Source organism: Danio rerio, chromosome 12 (genome assembly GCF_049306965.1).
Source record: "Danio rerio strain Tuebingen ecotype United States chromosome 12, GRCz12tu, whole genome shotgun sequence".
Lineage (NCBI taxonomy): Eukaryota > Metazoa > Chordata > Actinopteri > Cypriniformes > Danionidae > Danio > Danio rerio.
Genome location: NC_133187.1, coordinates 5,671,034 through 5,696,355, shown reverse-complemented (window position 1 = coordinate 5,696,355; position 25,322 = coordinate 5,671,034). Strand labels below are relative to the sequence as shown.

At 36.4% G+C, this 25,322-nt stretch overlaps 2 protein-coding genes across 2 annotated transcripts in view; one reads left to right on the top strand and one right to left on the bottom strand.

The window, feature by feature from the left end:
• Positions 1–25,322, top strand: part of fra10ac1 (FRA10A associated CGG repeat 1) — an 855,621-nt gene that overhangs the window by 33,987 nt on the left and 796,312 nt on the right. The window lies entirely within an intron of this gene.
• pde6c (phosphodiesterase 6C, cGMP-specific, cone, alpha prime) lies at positions 332–25,322 on the bottom strand. The gene is given in 22 exon segments (NM_200871.1): positions 332–2,241; positions 4,493–4,646; positions 4,831–4,914; positions 5,009–5,083; positions 6,515–6,578; positions 6,657–6,764; positions 6,841–6,941; positions 7,029–7,116; positions 7,193–7,302; positions 7,384–7,491; positions 9,615–9,761; positions 9,844–9,909; positions 9,994–10,137; positions 10,224–10,373; positions 13,395–13,442; positions 13,587–13,653; positions 16,774–16,838; positions 16,927–17,001; positions 18,684–18,824; positions 18,898–18,987; positions 20,915–21,067; positions 24,744–25,322. Coding segments are annotated over 22 exon segments (2,559 nt in total). The 5' UTR covers positions 25,212–25,322; the 3' UTR covers positions 332–2,188.

The following is a 25,322-nucleotide window of genomic DNA, read 5'->3' as shown; positions in this document are numbered from 1 at the left end:
GCCAGATGAGCTCAAGAAGTCTCTTTGTTCAGTCTGGTGCGGCTACGCTTGCATTTCAATATTTCAAAATGACAGATGAGGTGCAGTCTGCCATTATAAATGCTGAACAGTTTGGCTCTATATTGCACTATCCTCAGAAAGAGAGAAGTCATTCGTCTCGGCTGTCAGCCAATTACCTGAGCCTCTTTACCTGGGGATGATCCAGCTTTATTAGGTAATCCACTCCATGATAGAAAAGTCATGAGGGGTTCCTGACATGCCCTTTCAGCAACCTGTGGTCACCGAGACCTCGAACTAACAGCAGATGTGGTCAAAGATTACTCCAGACAGCTCCGTTTCAATGTGTTTATTCGTTCACATGACATCCTTTACAGTATCTTATATGCATAATCAGTAAATAAGAGGATCGGATTGCACGCTCACTTCATATGATGCAGTACATGGAGTTATTCACGAGCCTAACAATGTGCGCAAACCATAAACCTGAGATGAGATTGACTCACTTTTGGCCTCTGGCTGACCTGGATTTAGAGGGTTTGACATTTACGTTTAGTTCCAGAGGAGTTATTTAAACAGCCGTGGGCCTGGTTATTGGATTAAAGGCCTTAACTGATTTACCAACAAGCGTATGTTGCATAATATTTGATGTATATTTGCTAAATCTTCACATTGGTTGTTTATATATACACGTTTGTGTTTGGTCAAATCAGCGATTAAGCAAGGAATGACCTATTTTGGATATCAGCATGCAGCTATCTGAAATAAACAGTTCTTTCACTAGTTCAAACACCGCTGTCATCAGATTCTCTAAACATCCCAACAAAAAGAGAGAGACTTTAACCTTAAAAAGGGTGATATCTAGAGGCTTCAGTAGTCTGCTTTAAATAAGCATGGTATTTAAAGATTAAAACAGAGTGAATCTCAGGAGCTGCTCCCCCCATCAAACTCACTTCAAATCTCCTTATAGGTTTACACATCTCCAAGTACTGACCGTTCCCTCTCGCCTTGTCACGGCATAACATGCACTGGATTTAAATATTCCCTGACCTCCGTAGAATACCGCTTCAAAATAGTATCAACGTTTGGTTTAAGCAAATACCTCTATATTATCAATTGATATTCTATGTGCGCTCAATTTTATACGTTTGATAATACATTATGGTTGAAAACTATGCGTGATGCTTATCATTAAATGGTTAAACAACAAAAAACATCTGGTCATAAATGTTCTGGAACGCTCTTGACACAGAATTAGCCGTATCGCAGCTTTTTTTTAAAGAACAAAACAGTAGAAAAGACATCCTGTATCGCAGCAGTCTAAAAACAATTGCAAATGCAACAAGTCGTTAACACCGCAAGTTAGGAGAAATTGAGTGCCGTTTTCTCTTTTGAAGAGTTAGCGTGAGCCACAGCTTCTCAAAACTCTTGTTCAAATGAGCTGAACCTTCATCCCAAAACAAAGCAATGGAAATGCCTTCAAATATAGGTAACTTCAAGGTGAAGTGTGCCATTTCATTTGATGTTGAAATGCCTCCATTCAAGCAGGCCTAACCGTAGTTAATCGAAGTGTAGAATAATTGAATAGCAATTGTTTTGGCGGCACATAAATGGCACACTGCACCTTTAAGTGCGTTTGCCAAACAACAAATCGATCTGGAAGCTTCGATGATTCGTTTACAGAGAAGCTAAATACAATGTGATTCTGAAGTCATTGAAGATTTAAGCTATTTATTCGTTTTTCCAATAAATTAGTAACCGTTCCGGAAGTTATTCAGCATATTGCTCTAATTCTTAATGTTTTTTGCTGTCATTGAACTGCCAAACACAAAGTAAGCTCTGAACTACAGCGCATTAATCATTTGTGTAGTGTTTCGGCCACCGTTGTGTGGCAAATGTGGTGCTTCCTCCAGCGAAGGTTGATGTTACAGCGATTAGGAGCAAGCATGAAATTGTCCATGTGGTGACGATTAGCTCTGGCGCCCCCATCAGAAAGTGAATCTGACAGGTACAGTTCTTCCATTTCTGGTCAAAGCCTACATGTTCACTTGATGAAGGTAATTCCGAGGAAATGAGACGGAGAGAATGAGAAAGCTGGCGAAAACGTAGTGATCCTAGGAGCATGTTTCAGCTTCCTCTATGCGTTTTCCAGCTGGCCCAGACTCCTCTGTGGCTTTCAATTTCTGGTGGTTTAAAAGATGGTGCAGGTTTTGGACTTTCCTCCCTCTCCTCCTTCCTCACCTCCTGTTTCAGTAAAGAAAAGAAAGTATAGGTCAGTCTAGCGTTTTTGTCATGATTAAATCATCAATTTGCCAGAATGAACTGTCCTACATGCACCACTACACTATAGGGTATATGCGGGAGTGTGCTAAATGACTTTTAATTTGTCAGTGACCTGGGTTAAGTGCTTCCGGTGAACTGTAAGCCTTTGCAAAATCTGCGCATTTAAGGTCTGCTTTCTTAAAAAATCAGAGATCTCCACTGCCTGACTGATTTCTGATATAAAGTGGGTCTCAGATTGTACAAGAAACACCTTGCCATTTCTTTAAAATATGAGCATTTATTTTACCCCAGTATGTTCAATGGAGCTTCTGCGCTAGCCTGCCGATCCTGACGGGACGTATGCGAGTTGACGGCTTTTTGTCTCGTTTTACGCTTGAGCAACTAAATGAAAGCCAAAGTCTGTTACTGATTGTATTTTAATTACAATACAGCATCAATGCTGTAAAAGGAACCGTATAAAATGGAAAAAAGTCTGTTCACCGGAAGTTTATCAATATGGGAAGAAGCACTTGCTGTGCATATATCCTATTCGATTGTTAAGTGGTGACGTGTTTGTGACGTATGTATACTGTTTCCGGGTCCAAGCCGGACCTGGATTTAGCCCAAAACTAGACTAGTCGTCAAATAAACAGAAATGAATGACCACACATATAAAGTCTGTCTAATTTGTCTATTTGACGACTAGTCTAGTTTTGGGCTATTCTTAGATGTCTATTAGATTTTCACTGACAGCCCTTGTTTTAGCCAAGCTGTCTATGATAAGATGTCTATTAGTTTTCTATTAAACCTATAATAGTTTGCTGGGTTCTCACTCAGGGCTGTCTATGCTAATGAGGAAGAGATCATGAAGGGCCCTATCATACACCCGGCGCAAGGCGCGGCGCGGCGCAATAGTCTTTTGGTAGTTTCAGCTTGGCGCAAGAGTCGTTTTGAGGCGTTGCGCCACGATGTTTAAACAGCAAATGCATTAGCGCTCATATGTGCGCCCATAGGCGTTCTGGTCTAAAAAGGGAGGCGTTCTGAGGCGGACCGCTGGCGCGTTGCTATTTTGAGAAACTATAATAGATTTTTCATTAGACCAAAACAAACCCGGTCTAAACTCTGGCGCAAAGTTGCGCCTCGCTTACGCACTGCTTAATACACACAAGAGAGCAATAGGCAAATATCTTTACATATAAAAAAATGTAATTATTAAGGATATATATAGTATATAATAAGAATAGATATAGGCTATGAATATAAAGGATTAAAATATTACAAAACATTATTTTCTAGCCTACATAAATATGAAAAATCCCTGCTTTTATGTCTTCTTCATTTCGGGAGGCTTTTTCAGTTCATTCATAACAATTTGCTTTTGTCTAATGTTATTATTATTAGCAGTATTATTTATTATATCCATATTTATATTTGTTTTATTAAAAACAAGCTTAGATTTGCCCACCTGTCAGGTTTTAGACCATATGGGGCACAACATGCGTTTTAGGATATAACTCAGGTTTTTGAGCACACTTCGTTATTGTTGTTCATTTATTCGTTTGCTGGAAATTAGAACTGAATTTAGAAATAGTTTTAAAACGAATTTTTGCGCTTAACAAACGGAATTAATTATTTATAGACTAATTGATGTCTGTGCGTAAAGGTTTCCCTATCCAAGAGCGAAAGTGAAAGTGATCCATTATCTCTCATTCTCACGCAGTAGATGCTCTGTTTAACAGTTTTCTGTTAAAAAAAACTGTTAACTGTTAACTGTTTGCTAGTGAAATGCTCAGTTTTTCCACTTAGACTTACTTTACGTCATGTAAATAGCGAATGCGCTTATGGCGTGACGCAGCTGCCTCTTAAAGGGAATGGGAGATGAGACTCTAATTGGTTTATTCTCAAAACACACCTATAACTCATTATAGAAAATAAACTCAACCCTTTTAGACCATGTGCCACGGCGCAAAGCAGATTTTCCCGTCCTTAAATTAGCAAAAATGCGTTCTGACTCGCCCTGAAAGCGTTTGCGCCCTGCAGTTTGCGCTCTGCGCTTAGACCGTCAAAATAGAGCCCTATGTGTGATTTAAAAAATAACAATTCATTAATTTTTTTCCATTAGTGGCTGGTTAAATTCACACATTGTTGCCACACAACTGTGTTTAAACTACTAATGAAGAGATTTTTGGAAAGTTGGTCCCTTGTAAATTGTCCTGTAATGTTTCCTACGCACCCTTTTTAGCCTGCTCCTCTTCTAGTCTCTTTTTCTCATTGGCTATAGCGTCTATTTTTGCTTGGTAAATATCGGCCAGTTCCTTCCAGTGGACTCTGTTGTTGTTCAAGCCATCAAACATGGGAGTGATTTCTTTGTGGAACCTAGAAAATTCCTGTGTGGGGAAAAAAAAGAGGTCTGTTACTGCAAGCATTCACAAGCCCATCTGTAATTGCCGATCCATCATTCCCTGAGCTGACATTCCAGAAGAGGCCATTATGGACAGACGCCTAGTTTTTCGCTTACACAGATGTCGGGATTGTGCAAAAACAAATGTGATTTCAACTTGACAGATTTACCTTGTACACGAACGAGCACACAAAGTCAATGAAACCGCACTGCATCTTCGGAAGTTCATCTGATTTGTTTCTGTCCATCATGGGCTGGGGAAAGATTCATCAGATAGAGAATCAATCAGTCACTGCTTTTTCCACAGTCTCAAGCTAAAAGCAAAAACTCTGGTCTACACAAACTCACAATGGGTTGTTGGTCTAGCACAGTCCTCTCCAAGTCTCCCTGTTCCCAGAATTCAGCTGCCACCATGAGAGCCACCTACAGAAAAGAGCAACGTTAGTTCAAATAAGTATGCCATGAGCTGGATTTTTTTAAAAGTAATTTTGGAGCATCACATGAGAAATAAGTGATGGGAAGGCCAGATTTCTAAAAAAAAAATACCTTATATCACAGATAAACGTTTTTACGCTTGCGACAAAGGGTTAATGTGAATGATGGGAGATGGAGGCTGAATAAACTCTGACATAGTGAACAAAGTCTAATCAGCAGTTTCCAATATGCTTGCTGTGTTTACTGCTGGTTGCGAGGTTACCAATACTAGAGTCAGCCTATGGAGGATGAAACCCGCAAAAACAATAAATAAATATGCAAAAATATAAATAAATAAGTAAATAAATCCATAAATTCCAGCATAAATAAATATATAATTAAAAGTTCGGGCAGGTAAATAATTAAATAAATTACAGGAATATTGGGGCCCTTTCAAACGTTGATTCATTCTTGAACGTAGTTACTTATTTACTTTTCCTCAGCTCAACATGCTAATGAGAGGGTCTCTGTCAATCATCAGAAGCCAGTCAAAAAAACCGAATGCAATTTTTTTCTACCGATCAACAAATAATGGCATAAAGATGGCCATTTGATGATGGACATACACGCTCATTAGCATGTTGAGATGAGAAAAAGTAAATACGCAACTCATGAGTTTAGCATTTTCCTAATCCCCCAACATTAGTGTAATTTATTTAATTATTTACCTGCCTGCACTATTAATTATTTAGATATTTATTTATGCAGGAATTTGTGGATTTTAAAATACATTTATTTATGTATTTGCATAGTTATTTATTATTTTATTCATGCAGGAATTTATACTTTTATTTACCCATTTTTTTATATTATTTTTGTATTTATGTATTCATAGTTTTTGCAGGTTTTGTTCTCCACATCAGCCACTCAACTACAACTTTAAAGGTCCTGTGAAGTGCTTTGAGATGTAATGTTTAATGTATTCTCAATCAAAACACACAGAGAGGGCGGGACATAGTGTAGCTCCTCCTCTTTTTAAAGAACAGCCAACAGTGTTTTTGTTTTATCGCTGCTCTGCATCAAATCTGAGGCGTCTTGAAGTGGGCGGGGTATGTCAGATACTAGAGAGCATTTGATTGGTCATAAGATGTGATGAGAAACTGAAGTATGAGGTGACATGAATAAAACTGATGATCTATATAGGCGGACGTGACATGCTTTACATGTTTAAATCAGTTTTATATCTTTTAAATGTGAATTGTGTCACTGTTTTGATGCACACTAGCTTATAGATATCCTAAAAACTAACCATACAGATACTAACATCTAAAAAACTTTATTTTAATTTCATGGGAGCTTTAAGGAAATGCACCTAATTTAATTGCAAACTCGGCTATTGATTGGACAATCCTGAATATGAATAAACAAAGCTGTGCCTACTTTGCTCTGGACTTCCCATGGCTTGGTAATGGCAGACAAGTCACATCCGGTCATCATCATTGCCCTGTGTAAATTCAAACATCACATCTTTGCATCATGACTTTAACATGTTAATTAGTATCCAAAGAGAAATAACACTTACATGATGATTTCCTTCCTGATGGGATTGTTGGCCACATGGGCGACCATCTCCTCCTCCTTAGTCATAGGTTCGGTGGCGTCAACGATCTTCTGGAACATTGTCCTTTTTCTGGGTTGAAGAAAACGAGACCATCATCAGTATGATGCATTCGGGAGCGGTTCTACAAGACCAGACAAAAACTTACTTGAAATACAAAGCCAGGTCAGTCGCAATGATGCAGACATCATGCAAATGCTGGACCGTCTCGAACTGGCGTTTCTGCAGACTTTGAAAGATGTTAACGTTCTGTATGAAAAGAGAAGCCAAAGACAGCATTGGGTTAGTTCCTGTGTTAAACTGTGGAAGACTTTGTGCTTGGTGAAGCTAGCACACCTCTTCAGCCATCAGATTCTTGCTGTATTGAAGATGGTGCCTTTCCAGGATGGAGGAGCCGTGAAGCTTGGCCAGAGGTGATGCGCTCCTGCATTGGAAACAGACTGTGAGCTTAATGCCTTCCATGCTTTATTTGAAAAAAACAGACATATATTCTGACTGACTTTGTCTGGTAGAGATTGTTGGTACCCCTGTGGTCAATATCATGACAGAATGCAGCCGCTACCATCGCGAAGGCATCAAGATCTGTGTAGTATCTTCTCAGCTTTCCGGTCTGTTGGACAAGCAAGTGATGATCAATACTGTGATGTTTTCGGTAGTAGACAAGCATCTGATGCACGCACCAAAGACTCACCTGCAGAAGACAGAACATGGTCTGGCCCACGTTGAAGCCATGCCTCCAGTTATGGTAGGTGATGTCTCTGTAGCCCTTACGCACCGTGTACATCCATCTGGTCAGGACCTGGTGTAAGAGTCATGCATTTGATGCTGTAATGCTATGTAAATTTCGATTAAAATGAAAATGTTATGAGCTATAATGTAATGTAATGTGTGTATTTATATAGCGCATTTATTGTTTATACGCCCAAAGCGCTTCACAATCATGAGGGGGCGTCTCTGCACACCAACACCAGTGTGCAGCATCCACTTGGATGATGTGACGGCAGCCACAGGACAACAGCGCCAGTGCGCTCACCACACACCAGCTATTGGTGGAGTGGAGAGACAGTGATAGAGCCAATTCGGTAGATGGGGATGATTGGGAGGCTATGATTATAAGGGCCGATAGAGGGACTTTGGCCAAGACACCGGGGTTACACCCCTGCTCTTTCACGAGAAGTGCCATGGGATTTTTAATGACCACAGAGAGTCAGGACCTCGGTTTAACGTCTTATCTGAAAGACGGCGCCCACTGACAGTGTAGTGTCCCCTTCACTTTCACTGGGGCATTAGCACTCACATAGACCACAGGTTGAGCGCCCCCTGCTGGCCTCACTAACACCACTTCTAACAGCAACCTAGTTTTCCCTAGTGGTCTCCCTAGAAATATACACTAGATATCGCATAGTGACCCTGAGCATGCGTCAATACCGCCGCCACATTGGTACAGTGCTCCCAGGACAAATGTCAACCGCACTAGTCAAGACAGTGTTATTACGTGAAGATCCGGGACTTTAACGCTGTCTACGGGTGTAGTAACGAGCAAAAAAAGAAAACAAAGCACAAAGGAAGAACATTTCATAGGTAATATTAAGTTTTTTTCTGTTTTTGTATGTTCTGAACTTTTGTGCTAATCAGGTAACGTTATTGATGATAACAGTCACTTACTGCATTCACCATGAGGCAAAGCAGCTCCAACTCGCACTAAACACTCGGCTTATGCTAGTTTTGTTGAATAAAATCAGCAAACAATGCAAAAGAAATATGACAACGAGATGCTGTGGTGCCAGAAACTTGTATTATTGTCGGCTAACGTTAGTGAAAGAGTCGTTCGGGGGATTCATTCCCAAAGAAGCGCTCCCTCCGTCAGTATGAGAAGTGAAAGCAGGAGAGGAGCTGTGTTTCAGGACATGATTAGATTAAATTTAACAGGGAGGGTGAATAGTACATTTCTGTACACACAAACACAAGCTTTTTTGTCAGGAATGCCCGTGCGGTCACTGATCTATCAATGTAGAAAAGTGATGTAAAATTATAATTTTAGTAATTAGAAAAAAAAATTACATACTAACATCCAGGAAAACTCCCGATCATAGATATATGTGTATATGTGTATATCTCTGGCTTTGGATGGCCACAGTCTTCCACTGTACATTGGTCCCACATTCATTTCAAAGGAGCGCTACCCTGTAGCAAGATGGCGGCGCTATTGACGCATTCCGTCCAATAGACAACAATAGGCCAGGCGACATCTAATGTATATATCTATGAGTGGTCTCCCATCCAGGTACTGACCAGGCTCAGCCCTGCTTAGCTTCAGTAGAGTGATATGGCTTTAAGTTTTTTTAAAGTGGACGTTTGATTTCCACTACATTTTGTGTAGAGTGACCATTGTATGTCTTATAATTGCATGTAATTTATAAGAAAATATAACTAATAGAAGTATAAATAATACTAGAATAAAATGAACTGAAATTAAATTCCTTCGAAGTTAGGAGTAAAAAGTACCCTTACTCTAAAATTTTCTAACAAAGCAACACAAGACAGCATAAATATAAATATGTTTTCAGGCTAAAGTAAATTTATTTGACTTAGAATAAAACACTGATCACTTTTATGCTCTAAAAGTTAATCTAAGTGTACATCTTCAGGTTTATCAACAAAATTGATAGGCCTAGATATGGAGCAGCTTCAGGTATCATAAGTCTTTTGTGGTAAATCATCTTTAAAGTTACGTTTGAGTCATAAAACTGTGTGTATTTAGCCTTTCACACACTCAACGATATATTAAGAATCTTAAAATGGCAAATATCTTCTCTGGGATCTAAACCCATGAGGGGGCACACTTGTTTTCAAATAAGTGATGTAACATCGAATGAAAAGCTTGCTTGCTCAAAGTCTAGTGTGTTGATGCGGACGTCTCACCTCTGCTGGCACCTTGAACTTCTCCACCACTCCCAGTTCAAAGAAGCAGCGAATGCCGCACTTGATGAGATCGGTTTCAGTCAGAGGGAAGTCACTGAAACTAAATTCTAGCAGATCGACATCTTTGGCCTCTGGAATGTTGGCTCTCTGTGTGTTAAAATAAAAGTGGATTTAGTAAATCATCCTTTTTAATAATCAGTCTCGTGTTCACTCTGAAATCTGGTCGTACCAAGAGTTTGTACATTTCTTTCTGATCGCAGTCTTCCGGGTTCTGGTCAAACTTCTCCTTTGTGTTCTAATGAGACACATAAAATGTTTAGTCAATGTTATAAAACAAGACTGGACTTTTTTTCTGACAGGAAAAAGCTCATCATCTAACCAGAATCTGCTGGACTTCAGCCGGAGTGGCTTTGGTCTGATACATGACCATTTCTTCTGCAATTTCTTTCCTCCACTCCATCCGGTTCAGTTTGTCATATGTGTCGCAGTTCAGTACGGACCATCCCAGGAACTGTGTTAGAGCCTGAAATAAAGTTCAATGAAACAGAAAGTAAAGTCGCAGCACATGATACTAAGAGTCAAAGCTGTTGTGAGCGTGTGGCCACTCACTTCAGTAATCTGTTCATCCTGCTCTTCGAATGGCTTGCCGTCTTTTCGATTGAAGAAAGTGGCCACACCGACAATTTCTTCTTTCTTGTTGACAATGGGAAGGGAGAGAACGTTTTTGATCACGAAGCCAGTCTCGTCCACAGCTTCTTTCTGAAAAGTTGCACAAGACAGTGTGATGATTAGAAGAATGGTTACAGTCACCTCGATCATAGCACGTTTTCTCTTTTGGTAACACATTAGTTCAAATTATACTGAAGTGCCAATTCTCACTATTAACTAGTGGCTTATTACCTGCCTGTTATTAAGATATTGGCTGTTTCAAGAGTTCACACTTAGCTGATGATTGATTATAAAGCTTGTTTGGCATGCTGTTCCGGGAGAGAGCCCTGAGCTTATAAGATCCTCGAGCTCTGGGCTCCCTCCCGTTGCAGGATGAGAGGGGAGTTTGAGCTCAGGTAGATCTCCCCCATTGCTTATTGTAGATAAGTGTTATATATGGATGCGGAAAAGAGGTGTACTCAGAGCTTGGCTAAAGATATTTTGGGTTAATTGTTTAGAGTGCTTGTTTTTGAACTGTGGGAGGAAACCGGAGGACCCAGGGAAAACCCACGTAAGCACGGGAAGAACGAGCAAAATTCTGCACAGAAATGTCGCCTGGTTTAGAAGGGAATTAAACCAGGGGCATTTTTGCTGTGAGGCAACAGTGCTAATCAATGGCCACCGTGTCGTCCGTTTAAAAGAAGGGAAGGCAGGGTTGGGTGGGTGGGGGGTTGGGGGTTTCAAGACGAAGATATTGAGATGAGAAAACTGGTTATTTATAGTGAGTTACGAATCGTCTGATAGGATAATTAGTCATGAGCTCAGGCCCGGATTGGCTAATCGGGAGGACCGGGAGAATCCCAGGTGGGCCGGTCCGTTTTTTGGCCACGAGGGCCGTTGTCCCTAGCTCCAGAACCTGTTGCTCTCAGCAGTCACACTTTTTAAATTTATTTACTTGACCACAGCCTTTTTATTCATTATTTTACCGCAACTCTATCACTATTCAACACACAGTTGTTGTGGTCCAGCAGTTAGCACGTTAGGTTACGACGCCACGGACCTGGGTTCGATCCTCGTTAGAGTAATAACTTGTTTTCATTTGTATTGTTAAGACATATAATACTGTTTGGGTTGTAACAGTAAAGCAGCTGTTTTCTCAAAAAAAGACGTGATAGTGTCATTAGAAATGACCTTATTTTAATATAGTCAGTCGTGAACTGAGGTGGGCCGGTCTGAGGCTTGAAACTCCAGGGCTGAAAAGGAGTCCCACTCCGGCCCTGCATGAGCTAATGCTGGAACAGCAGTGAACACCCAGGCAAAAAAAAGTGCACTAAAATGCACTTTATATAAGTATACTTAGTACACTTTTCAGTAATGGACTAAAAGTGATCTATTTTCACACACTAATTTTGTACTTAATGTACTAAAAGATAATATTAAGTATATGTTCAGTTAAACTTAATACCATCTAAGTGTACTCAAATGTGCTATTTTGAGACACCATGAAATTGAACTAAAATGTGCGTTTAACATACTATAACTGTATTTTAATATATATATATATATATATATATATATATATATATATATATATATATATATATATATATATATATATATATATATATATATATTTAGTTACAACTAGAAATACACTTGCACCCTACTTTTAAACATTTAAATATATGTATGACTAATTTAAAGTATGATAGTAATATATTAAAAGAATATACAAATTGTAAAAAAAAAAAAAAAAGTGTACTTAATACTGTATTAAAAGTATTTTGGGAAAATGTACTTCTACTACAATACATTACTAATAGATTTTTTATATATTAACTTATTTTAAACTTAGGATTAGTATGTAAACAGTGTACTAAAAATCAACTGATGGTTAAAGCATTTAAAGCACACTTTTAAAAAACACACTAATAAAACTCTTGGATGTTTTTACTGTAGTGTACTTTATTGTGGTACACTAAAAATGTATTTAAGTATTACTGGTATTTAGTATACTTTTGTCAAGTGTGCTAAAGTCCTACTGAAGTATAAACATACTTTTAATTAGTATATTTATAGTGTAAAACCATCAAACTTTTATTTAGCACAAAAAATAGCAATGTACTCAAAATGTATTTGCGGGTATTTAAGTGTATTTTAATTGCTTTTAATTATATATTTTTTCACCAGGGCAATCATAAGCACGTGATCCTCTCGAAATGTGTTTATAAATAAACTTCACTTATTTGTACACATTCACTGAAAAAATGCTTTTCCTGAAGTTTTTGTCTTGTTTCTACTCCAAATTTATAACAATTCTTAAATCAAGAAGCATTTTCTAGACAAGTAAACAGTATTGTCTTCTTTTGAGAAATAATTAGTCAAAATTACGTGAGTTTTTTTTTTCTTAAAGCAAGCAAAATAATCTGCTAATGGAGTAAGCAAAAAATAAACAAGATTATTTTTCTCCAATTTGCATTTAGTTAATGGTTTCTCAGTAGTGAGAATAGTACCTTAAAGGGACAGTTCACCTAAAAATGAAACTTCTGTTATCATTTACTCTTCTCTCAATTGTTCCAAACCTATTTGGCTTTCAATCTTCTGTTCTTCCCAACTGAGGATATTTAGAAAAAATCTGGAAACCTGTAATCATTGACTTCCATAGTATTTCAAAGTTTACAGTCAATGTTTACAGGTTTCCAGCAGCCTGATCTCACGAGAAAACGTAAGTATTTTATGTTTTGGCAGTTTAGTGGCTAATTCGTACGAATTCGTACGAGTTCAGTCATAAGAAAATGTAAGATTTTAAAAAGGAGGCGTGGCACCTAAACCTAACCGTCATTGGGGGATACGCAAATCGTACTAAAATGTATGAATTAGATCGTACAAATTTGTACGAATTAGCCACTAAATAAGAAAGTTACGAATTGCCGTGAGATTGTGTTGGTTTCCAGCTATCCTCAAAATATCGTCAACAAAAGAAACACTTCAGGGTGTATAACTCATGAGAACGTCTTCACTTTTGAGTACTACTCTTAAACTATCCCTCATTTTTAATGTTACAGGTTTGTGTCTATTTCAGGAATAATATGAGCTCTGAGCGGGATTTAATCCTGGGTTGTTTTACGGTACCTGGAATGTGAAGTATTCATCAGCAGCAACATTCATCATGTTACAGATCTGCAGAAGAAGAGAAATAAAACAAGATTTCTCCAAGTCAGCTTTGGCAGGAGTATAATGCGGTTGTTTAGACCACTACATGGCCCTTTTTACTTGGGTTAAGTGGTCGTATAACATGGGAAAGCGTTTAATGCATGGACTTACAAAGCCGTTTTCAGCAACATAGCTGGGCAGTCCACTAACCAGTGCCCAGTGGTCTGCAGGAGGGTTCCTGGAGGAATGAAAGTTTAATTGTGAAATATTATGTTACATTTGCAGAAGCTTGTAGACAAAAACACTCCCATATGTGCATGTTGAGCACACATTTCGAAATCAGTTTCCACAAACCACACCCGTCACTAAACTTCATGATTCAGCTCATTATAATCTAAAGGATAATGCACTCTAACAATCATGGGTTATTAATCTCAACCTCAAAATGCATAACCTGATCATGCACAACCAAAATCCATGCTGATAACACCAAGTTGTTTAAAAGAAACTTTGGTGTTGTGTGTTTTTGGCTCTATTGTTAATTATTCATTCATCCATTTTCTTTTCGGCTTAGTCCCCTTATTAATCCAGGTTTGCCACAGCGGAATGAACCGCCAACTTATCCAGCACGTTTATACGCAGCAGACGCCCTCCCAGCCACAACCCATCCCTGGAAAACATCTACACACACTCATTCACACACATTCACTACGGACAATTTAGCTTACCCAATTCACCTGTACCGCATGTCTTTGGACTGTGGGGGAATATTGTTAATTATAATAATGTAAATAACTATATGTATTCATTTAGCTGACTCTTTTTATTCTTACAACTGACAATAAAAGAGCACCTCAAATCACCAGAGAGTAGCATTATGTAAATGCCATGACAAGGGTTAGTTAGTTTAGAAGTTTGTTGTCATTATTAATATTATTATTGAGTCCTTATAACAAAGTGTATGGAGGAAAGTGTCTGGTGTGTATGGAGAGGAAAGAGTGTGTTTCCTGTCAAGCCCACTCTCCTGTCTGAAGCACAATTGTTTAAGGGAACTTTCAAAGGAAATTTGGATAGATTTAAAACAGGTTGAAGACAAGGATGGCCAACCAAAAACTGGGTTAAATGACGGGTTAATACAACCCGAGTTTGGATAAACAATTGACAAACCCATTCACTAGGTTAAAGTAGGTTAATAAATTGAATTGAAATGTTTGGGGTGCATGAATGAATGTTCAGCTTATTAAATGTCTTCTAGCAGCACCAATATGTGTGTAGCACATTTAGAGCAAATGACACACATCTCTTCAACAGTAACACTGTTTTCAAACACGATTATTTGTAATATCAGTGGAAAGTCAATGTCAGATTAACAAAAAGTGTAAAATATCAGTAAAGCCAATTATTGGTTGATCTCTGTATATCTGTTTCAGGATTTGTCCACAGCCCTGTAGAAGTCAGATACTTACCAAAAATGAAGGCATACTATAATGTGTGGCAGAGTATATTATACATAACTGCATATATTATGCATATTATTTTCTTTATTTTTATAAAATGTGATCCTGGAGCACAAAAACTAGTCATAAGTGTGGATTTATAGAGATTGAGATCTTCTGAAAGCTGAATAAATAATCATTCCATTGATGTACACTTTGTAAGACAGCTGAGATATGACTATTTACAAATCTGCAATCTGGCGGTTCAAAAAAACTAATACTGATCAAAATGCCTATTAAGCTGTCTGAATAAAGTGCTTAGCATTGCACCTTACGAATCAAAAGTTGAGGTTTTTATATATTTATATATATATTTTTGGGAAATTAACTAAATGTTTTCATGAAACATGATCTCTAATTAATATTAGAGTTACTTTTGTCATTAACATTGCCTAATTTTGACCCATACAATATTTTTAAATATATATATATATATATATATATATATATATATATATATATATATATATATATATATATATATATATATATATATATATATATATATATATATATACATACACATATATATATATATATATATATATATATATATATATATATATATATATATACAGTTGAAGTCAGAAATATTAGCCCCCTTCGATTTTTTTTCTTCTTTTTAAAATATTTTCCAAATATTTTTTCTTCTGGAGAAAGTCTTATTTGTTTTATTTCGGCGAGAATAAAAGCAGTTTTGAATTTTTCATGAACCATTTTAGGGACAAAATTATTAGCCCCTTTAAGCTATATTTTTTCTCGATAATCTACAGAACAAACCACTGTTATACAATAACTTGCCTAATTACCCTAACCTGCCTAGTTAACTTAATTAACCTATTTAAGCCTTTAAATGTCTCTTTAGGCTGTATAGAAGTGTCTTGATAAATATCTAGTAAAATATTATATACAGGCATCAGGGCAAAGATAAAATCAATCTGTTATTAGAAATGTGTTATTAAAATTATTATGTTTAGAAACGTGTTAAAAAAAAATCTCTCCGTTAAACAGAAATTGGGGATAAAATAAACAAGTGGTCTAATAATTTAGGGGGGTTAATAATTCTGACTTTGACTATATATATATATATATATATATATATATATATATATATATATATATATATATATATATATATATATATGAGCAATATTACATCAGTAGCAGTGCGATATGGCTGTATATCGGCACTGGTGGGAGGCGTGCGTTGTTAGTGCCCCCACCAGTGCCGATATACAGCCATATCGCACTGCTATGAGTGTGATATTGCGTTTATACAACAGTTTGACGGCATAATTGTGTATAAAAAACTAAATCAAACATGGAGAGTCTCAAAAACCCTTTTGTATGAGGAACTACTTTCTTCCAACTTGGATTTAATTCATAAGCTGACAGTTAAACAGCTGAGCAAGCATCTTTTAAAGATTCTAACGACACTTTAGATCTGTAGTGTCTGCTTTTTGCTGGCTGTATGTAGGCGGAGTAATACACAAAGGGTGCTGATATTACTTAAATATATCACGGCTATCAGCCAATCAGATTCGAGAACCAGACAGAACTGTTTTATATATATATATATATATATATATATATATATATATATATATATATATATATATATATGTATATATATATATATATGTAGTTTTTTTAACCTTTATCATGATAGGACAGTAGAGATTTTAGACACGAAAGCCTTGTATACAGAGAGAGGGAAAGGATCGGCAAAGAACCTCGAACTAGGCTATTGGCAACAACCCATACACTTTATTTTGGCTATTTCTAAAAATATACTGGTGCAACATAATATATGCAGTTCATTATTACAAATGAGCAAATAATGTTCGTAAAAACCCCCTTACGGTATAACTTTGATCTCTTCTTTGCCTTCCAGCAGATAATCAATGATCTTGTAGAAGATGATCTCCTGTTAGATTAAAAACAACAACAAAAACAAAGTGTTATGATATAGTGGACAGTTTTATTTTTTGACTGAAGTGAACAGAAATTGTTACCCTGCCATCAGGAGTCTTCGGGCCTTTATACGGCTCCACGTCTCCCAGTTTAATCGGCCACTCGTCGTAGAACTCCTGAACACATAAAGTAAGGTCAAATGTTATTATAAGTTGATGAATCAATGCGCAGATGGAGGACGAGGGCTGCACGATATTGGAGGAATCGAACATTGGGATAATTAGCCATTCTGCAATACACATTGCGATATGAATACAATTTCACCAGAGGATGTGAATATCCCTATTTGGAAAGAATTAATCATTTTAGACTGATTGAGCTGGCCCAGTTGGCGTTTCTGTGTGGAGTTTGCATGTTCTCCCTGCGTTTGCGTGGGTTTCCTCCGGGTACTCCGGTTTCTCCCACAGTCCAAAGACATGCGGTACAGGTGAATTGGGTAGGCTAAAATGTCCGTAGTGAGTTTGTTTATGTGTGGATGTGTCCCAGAGATGGGTTGCGGCTGGAAGGGCACCCGCTGCATAAAAACTTGCTGGATAAGTTGGCGGTTCATTCCGCTGTGGCGACCCCGGATTAATAAAGGGACTAAGCCGACAAGAAAATGAATGAATATGTGTGTGAATGAGTGTGTATGGATGTTTCCCAGTGATCAGTTGCAGCTGGAAGGGCTTCCGCTGCGTAAAACATATGCTAGATAAATTGGTGGTTCATTTCGCTGTGGCGACCCCTGATTGTTAAAGGGACTAAGCCATGAGAAAATGAATGAATTGCTATTAATTTAACAAATAGTAGAATTTCTCATACCTGAATGCTTTCAAAATCATTATACCGTCACGGGCCTCAAAAACATACGAAAATTAGACTTAACATAGCAAACACTCAAATAAAAGACGTTTGTTGGTTGTTCAAACAACTTATTTAAAATGAGCTGAAAATAATATATTTTTGATGTTTTGTTCGGGACAACTTAAATGTTTTATGTTCATAACATCATTAAAGACCCTACTCATCTAGGACACAAACTTTTTGCACTACTCCCATCAGGGAAAGGCAATTAAGACCTGCACAAACAGGCTAAAGGACAGCTTCTTCCCCAGAGCTGTAGCCTGTGCCACCCCTCCTCTTCATACACATTCACCAACAGTCACCCTCCCTCACTCCCTATCTTCCTGATGTTCTGCTGCTATTGCACAGACACTTTATGGATATTAATGTTTGCACTCATTTGCCATAATGTAAATACTGTGACTGTACATCTAGTATATTTTATCTTACATCTTATATTTTAGTATTATGTACTATTAGTACTATTGTTTGTTTTTCTCTTTTTATATTGCTGCTGGTCTCTGTGAGTTCCCAAACAAATTTCGTTGTATAACTACAATGACAATAAAGGTTCTTATTCTTATTATTCAGTCCACTTCAATTCGTAGAATCAATTAAGCTATCTTAATCAATTTGTGTTGGGACAACATTTATCACAGTGTATCGTGAGACGTGACCAGGGTTTATTTAGTGTTTAAAATGCAAATCCAATTAGATCCACTTTATTTGGTAAACAAAGCAAGTCTCTTATAATATATCTACTAAAAGACAGAAAATATGACTGTACAAACTGCATTGTACACAAATCAGACGAACATTTTCGTCTAAAAAAAGATTTACACACATTTACTCGAGTAAATAAACAGAATTAATGATGGGCTAAAAATCTGTGCGCAGATTCTGTGTGGGCCTAGATGTGACTACTGCAAGTAATATTCCAATATATTGTGCAGCCCTATGTAGGATTGTCACAAACCTTCTCTTTGGTCATGTCCAGCAGGCCGCACGAGTACCTTTCGCACTGAAGGTAAGTTCTGACGGTGTACAGAGCCTTGTGAAACTGACGCTCGATGTCCGTCAGCTCTTCAAACACTTTGCTCGCAGACCACAGAAGAACCTGCACCAGTGGTTTACAGTCAAACTCAGCTTTGTATTGCATTATTAAGAGATGATGTGGTCTGTGTGGTTACCTGGCTTCTTCTGGATTCCACATTATACATGTAATTGGTGTAATGCTGCAGGGCGATGACTGTGGCAAATATGATGTACTTGCTGAATACCTGAAAAACATTCGCAACACATTTACTAAATGGTGAATAATGTCTGCTTACAGCTGAAGTCAGAATTATTAGCCCCCCTTTGAATTTTTTTCTCTTTTAAATATTTCCCAAATGATGTTTACCAGAACAAGGAAATTTTCACAGTATGTATAATAATATTTTTTTTTTCTGAAGAAAGTCTTATTTGTTTTATTTCAGCTAGAATGAAAGCAGTTTTACATTTTTTAAACACCATTTTAAGGTCAAAATTATTAGCACCTTTAAGCTATATATTTTTTCGATAGTCTACAGAACAAACCACCGTTAAACAATAACTTGCCTAATTACCCTAACCTGCCTAGTTAACCTAATTAACCTAGATAAGCCTTTAAATGTCACTTTAAGCTGTATAGAAGTGTCTTCAAAAATATCTAGTCAAATATTATTGACTGTCATCATGGCAAAGATAAAATAAATCAGTTATTAGAAATGAGTTATTAAAACTATTATGTTTAGAAATGTGTTGAAAACATCTTCTCTCCGTTAAACAGAAATTTTTGGAAAATAAACAAGGGAGGCTAATAATTCTGACTTTAAAGCGATAGTTTAACGCAAACTGACAATTTACCCGCTATTTACTTAAATGGTTCCAAATCTTTATGAGTTTCGTTATTCTGTTGATACTATTGAAGGTAATGGTTACCAGTTTCCAACTTTCTTCAAAATGTCTTCGTTTGTGTTCATCAGAAAAAAGAAACTCAAACAATTAAGCTTTTAAATAACAGTTTTGTGTGAATTATCCCTTTAAATTAAGTACATATGATGAAGAAACTAATAAAACACTAATAAAAGGATGCACTCAAGATAACGAATGCTCGGGTGCCAGATTTTGTAAAGTTTGTTCATCAAACAGTATCAGATTTTTACCCTGTCTTACAGCATATTAAAAATAGTATTTACTGTATACACCAGGCGGGCTTAACCCTGTTCCTGGAGATCTACCTTTGTACAGATTTCAGCTTCAACCCTTATCAAACACACATAATTTAATTAATTAGGACTGAACAGCACTTGATCAATACAGGCAGGTGTGTTTGATATGGGCTGCAACTGAAATGGTATACACTATATTATTATATAAGTACAATTATAAAATATTGCTGAATACAAATTCATTTATTTTACAGGTGAAGACAGAATTATTAGCCCCCCTTTAAATTTTATTTTCTTTTTTAAATATTTTCTAAATGATGTTTAACAGAGCAAGGAAATTTTCACAGTATGTCTGATAATATTTTTTCTTCTGGAGAAAGTTTTATTTGTTTTATTTCGGCCAGAATAAAAGCAGTTTTTAATTTTCTAAAAAACATTTTTTGGACAAAATTATTTGCCCCTTTGAGCAATTTATTTTTCGATAGTCTACAGAACAAACCATCGTTATACAAAAACTTGCCTAATTACCCTAACCTGCCTAGCTAACCTAATTAACATTATTAAGGTTTTAAATGTCACTTTAAGCTGTATAGAAGTGTCTTAAAAAAATCTCTAATCAGAAATTATTTATTGTCATCATGTCAAAGATAAAATAAATCAGTTATTAGAAATGAGTTATTAAAACTATTATGTTTAGAAATGTGCTGAAAAAATCTTCTCTATGTAAAACAGAAATCGGGAATAAAATTAAACACAACACAACTTGTAATCTTTTTCTTATTTACTATTTTTCATATTGTGATTTTTGCTGTATTTAATAAATAAAACAGGGTGAGTTTGAAATAATCTTCCCTCCGGTTAAACAAATTTGGGAAAAAAATAAACAGGGGGGCTAATAATTCTGACTTCAACTGTATATAAAAACACACACTTCACTATTGGTATTCATATATGTAACAAGATTTTGATGCTATTTTGACCACTGAAGTAGAAAATGGAAATCTTCTATACTCACATCTTCATCTTCTTTGGAGAATTCGTTTGCTCCGACCTTGTTTATTGCCATGACCACACCGAGTGGGTCTTTTCCCTGCATGAGTGGAGCGGCCATCATGTTTTTAGTGGTGTATCCCGTCTGCTTGTCCACAAAATCACTGAACCTGGGATTCTATAGAGAAACACATGTGTTGAGAACAGAAACACTGACTTAAATATAGGTTGGTCACATAATCCAATACATCTGGAGTTAAAATGAAATAAACACAAATTTCCATTGTGCTGCTTCTTCATTCGTTGTCCTTTTAAATGGTTGAAAGGTGTAACACTGATTGATGTACATTAATAATTCTAAAAAAGGAGAATGTAGCATATAAATAATATTATTAATACATATGTCTAGACTTCAGATCATTACTCACTCAAAAAAAACTTGCTTGTTCAAACTACTTATTTACAACGTAATTGTTTTATCCACTTAAATTCAATCCACTTAATGTTTTGTAAAAATAATTAAATTAACTTAATTGACTTGAACTGGAACACCATGAAGGAATTGTGTGGAATCCAGCATTTTACAGTGCTGGTTGCAATATTTTAAAGCAAGTATTGCTAGTAAATTTATAGGCCAAATTGACCATAGGCTGCAGATATACTGATATTGATCTATTTCTAGAAGTCATTTGGATTTGTTCTCTTGTCACTGAGACTAATTCTACCTAAATTTACACTTCTGTTATGCAAGGAAGGTTAATACTTTTAACCCTGTCTCGAATGCTTAAGCTGAGCTTGCATCGGTGTGCCATGATTAAACACCTCTCTGATATATTTAGAAAAAGAAAAGATCTTTCATTATATTCCCTTTCATATTATTTTGACACAGTAGAAAATGTGTAAATCTGCTTAATGTCAAATATGTTTCATGTTGCTAAGTGAAGAGTTTTTTTTAGCTGTTTATAATAAAGTTCATTTAACATGAGCACAACTTTTTCTGAAAGCTTTCAGATTTGAAATATTATAAGTAAAAGACTGGTCACACTTTATTTTGATGGTCTGTTTGTTGAATTTAGGTTTCATTGCATCTACATGCCAACTAATTCTCATTAGATTATAAGTAGACTGTTAGGTTGGGGTTAGTGTAAGTTGATATATACTTGCAAAGTTTATTATAGTCAGTTAAATTTCTGTTGAAGGAGCAGTATCAGCAGATATTAAGCAGACAGTCTATTAATACTCAAATGGACCATCAAAATCAAGTGTTACCAAAAGTCTTTAATATTATAAAACCTTCGCCAGTTTTGCTCATTTAAAAAGCATAAGAATTTTCTATTCCTTTTTCATAAATTTCATAATTACTTATGAGTAAACAAATGCTGATTTATGCTTGATCAATCTACATTTGACTACAAAAGAATCCAACTTTGCCTGTCAAATAATACCAGCCTGCAGGAGTTGTACTGGAATACAGAAAGTAAGCTGCTTTTCTGCATGGGGTCGACTGACCTCCATCACGCACGACTGAAAAAAAACATGTAATCCTTTGTCAAGCAAATTGTGGACCTTCACAGACCTGCCTAAGACTACTAAGAAGCTGTTGTGCTTTTAACTTGCTGTGTCTTTTTATAAATGGAGGTGTTTAAAGCATATTAGAGAACACTATAAACAGCAAAAACACAGGAGCGCTTTCTTCTGGATCTAAAATCACTTTCACTCTTGTTTTCAGTCAGTATTTTGACTAGTGTGAAATCAGCCTTTTAGACATCGCTACACTGAGAACATCATGATTAGCAGACAAAACATGGGTGGTGTTGTATTTTGGTGTCTGCAAATAGGATTTTTATATCTATAAAATGTCTTAAATGAAAATCAATAGTCAAAACAGATTTGTGTAAAAAAAAAATTCTTAATATAAGTGATAAATAATTAAAAACTTGACAAATGAATAAAACCCTGTGGTTTTAGGAATAGCAGCAAAGTATAGAGTTTTAAAGAGACATTTAATGAGTATTTTGGGTTTGCACTGTGATCCTGAACCTCTCAAGGCTCAAGTTGTTTTTACATGCAGGTTTTATTTTTATTTGCTATGTATTTTTTTTTTTTTACCAATTTTTGAACATGTTTTGACTATCTGAGAGTAAAAACTACATTTTTTGCCAATTTTGCACAGTTAAAAAATAGAGTTTGAGATGTTTCATCGGCTGCAAAACAGTTGCAGGATGACACTGTATGTCTGTAACAAAATATAAAACATTTAAAGTATTTTAAATAGCCATGTAAGAGCTAAAATATGCTGTCCATGTATGCCACTAAGCCCTACACTCTCAGAAATAAAGGTACTCATGCTGTCTCTAGGTTGGTACCTTTTTAAAAGGTACAAATTTGTACCTACAAGCTCCATATTAATGCCTTATTAATAAAAAGGGTATATATTAGTACCTAAAAAGTACAAATATGCTCCTTTTAAATTTTTTAGGTACTAATATCTAATTTTAAGGTACCAATATGGACCCTTTAAGTACAAATGTGTACCTTTTGAAAATGTACCACCCCAGTGACAGCTTGCATACCTTTATTTCTGAGTGCAGGAGGTTAGATAATGTTGTTTATTGAGTCGTCAAATTTTTCTTGTTGACAATAAATTTTTGTTTTATAAATTACTGTTAAAGTGATTACATTTTTTTTTTCTTTATATCATAGTAGGCATTTTTTGCATTCTCAAGAAAAAAATCAAGACAAAAAAGGGCAGCCATTCAATCATTTTCATCCGACTTAGTCCCTGATTTATCAGGGGTCGCTAATAAATATATAACAATTGTGCAATTAACATTGTGCATTGCTTTAGACGTCTTTAACACTCACCAATTAGGCATTTAGGTCCCACTTTCCATTAAGTGTCCTTAACTACTATGTACTTGCATCAAAAAATAAAAACAATGTACTTACTGTGTTTATAATGTATTTGAGAACACCTGTGGTGCTTTTGAGTTGGGATAGAGGTTGGGTTATGGACAGGTTTGGTGGCATGGGTGGGTTAAGGTGTAAGGAATGGTCAACAGTGTATTTACAAATGTAACTACAAAAGTTAATAACAGATGTAATTACATACATGCATTTAATCAAGCATAAGTACACAGTAAATACATGTATTTACACAACAAGTACATTGTAACAAAGTATTAATTCCTGTATAACTATATATTAGTTAAGGCCACTTAATATAAAGTGGGACCGGCATTTAAAAACACTGATTAATATTGCACTCAAAACGACATTTAACAAATACATTGCTATATGCTATTCTGAAAACCGTCTAGCTCTAGTGGACGGACATAAAGAACAGATTGGGTTTTTTATTCAAAAATAAATTGAGATCATTTTTTTCACCCCAATGTAAGTTGCTTCAAGTTATGTGGCTATTCAAAAATTAGCCTCAATCCTTGAATTCTGTAAAAAGATGACCAATTTCTTTGGATAAATTGTTTCTAACACCACACTAAGCAATTATTCTGTTTTAATGATGAACAGAAAGGTCAACCATACAGTTAAGACGCCTGTTAATGTTAATTGTTGAAATTACTTGCACTATATATTGATTCACTCTAGTTTAGTTTAAAATTAATTCTTTCATAAATTTCAACATTTTTAAAAGTAACACTGATTATTGATTCATATTAGATAATTTTTTTGGCTTGAATAAAATCATTTAACAGCCAATCAGAATCCATCCTGAGTGTTTAAAGCATCGGGCAATAGAATTGCAGCGTGTGCTTAGCATGGCCAACACTGTCGTCTTGTGTTAGTTATCGTTATAGTCATCATTGCTGGTGTGCAGACGGGCCTTCACTCACCTGTTTGACATCTGGAACATTGGCTGGTTTTTTGGTGGTCACTATTTGGCCAACTATGCCAGTGTCAGTGGGGAACACAATCTCAGACTGCGGGTTTACCAGGTTGGCCTCGTATTTGGACGTAGGAGTGACATCGAAAAGACATGTGGCGAGCTCAGGGATGCCGTTTCTGGCGCGAGATATAAAATAGCTGCAGCGGTCGGCGTTGACCAGCAAACATATCCTCTGCAGGACCTTGTGCATGGCCTTCTCCATGACAGGCTGTGAATGCATGTCTTGGATCATGTCAAAGAGGATGGCGGCTTCCTGCACTTGCGTGACATCCTTGAACGAAGCTGGATCCTTGATGTCCAGCTTCTCCTCGAACGCGGCGGCGATCACCTCGCATCGCACCTTCTTGTCAAAATACTCTTTGGCGAACTGGGGGTTATTCTCCAAGTACTTCTCCACGCTATCCTTGTCTGCCATGTTTGAAGTGTGTTTCTCTGCCTGGTCCTCTCACAGATTCATTACTTGTAGGCTGTCGGGATGAAAAGTGAAGCTCTCAGTGGCCTCCTCCTTCAGACAGGCTCATCGTCC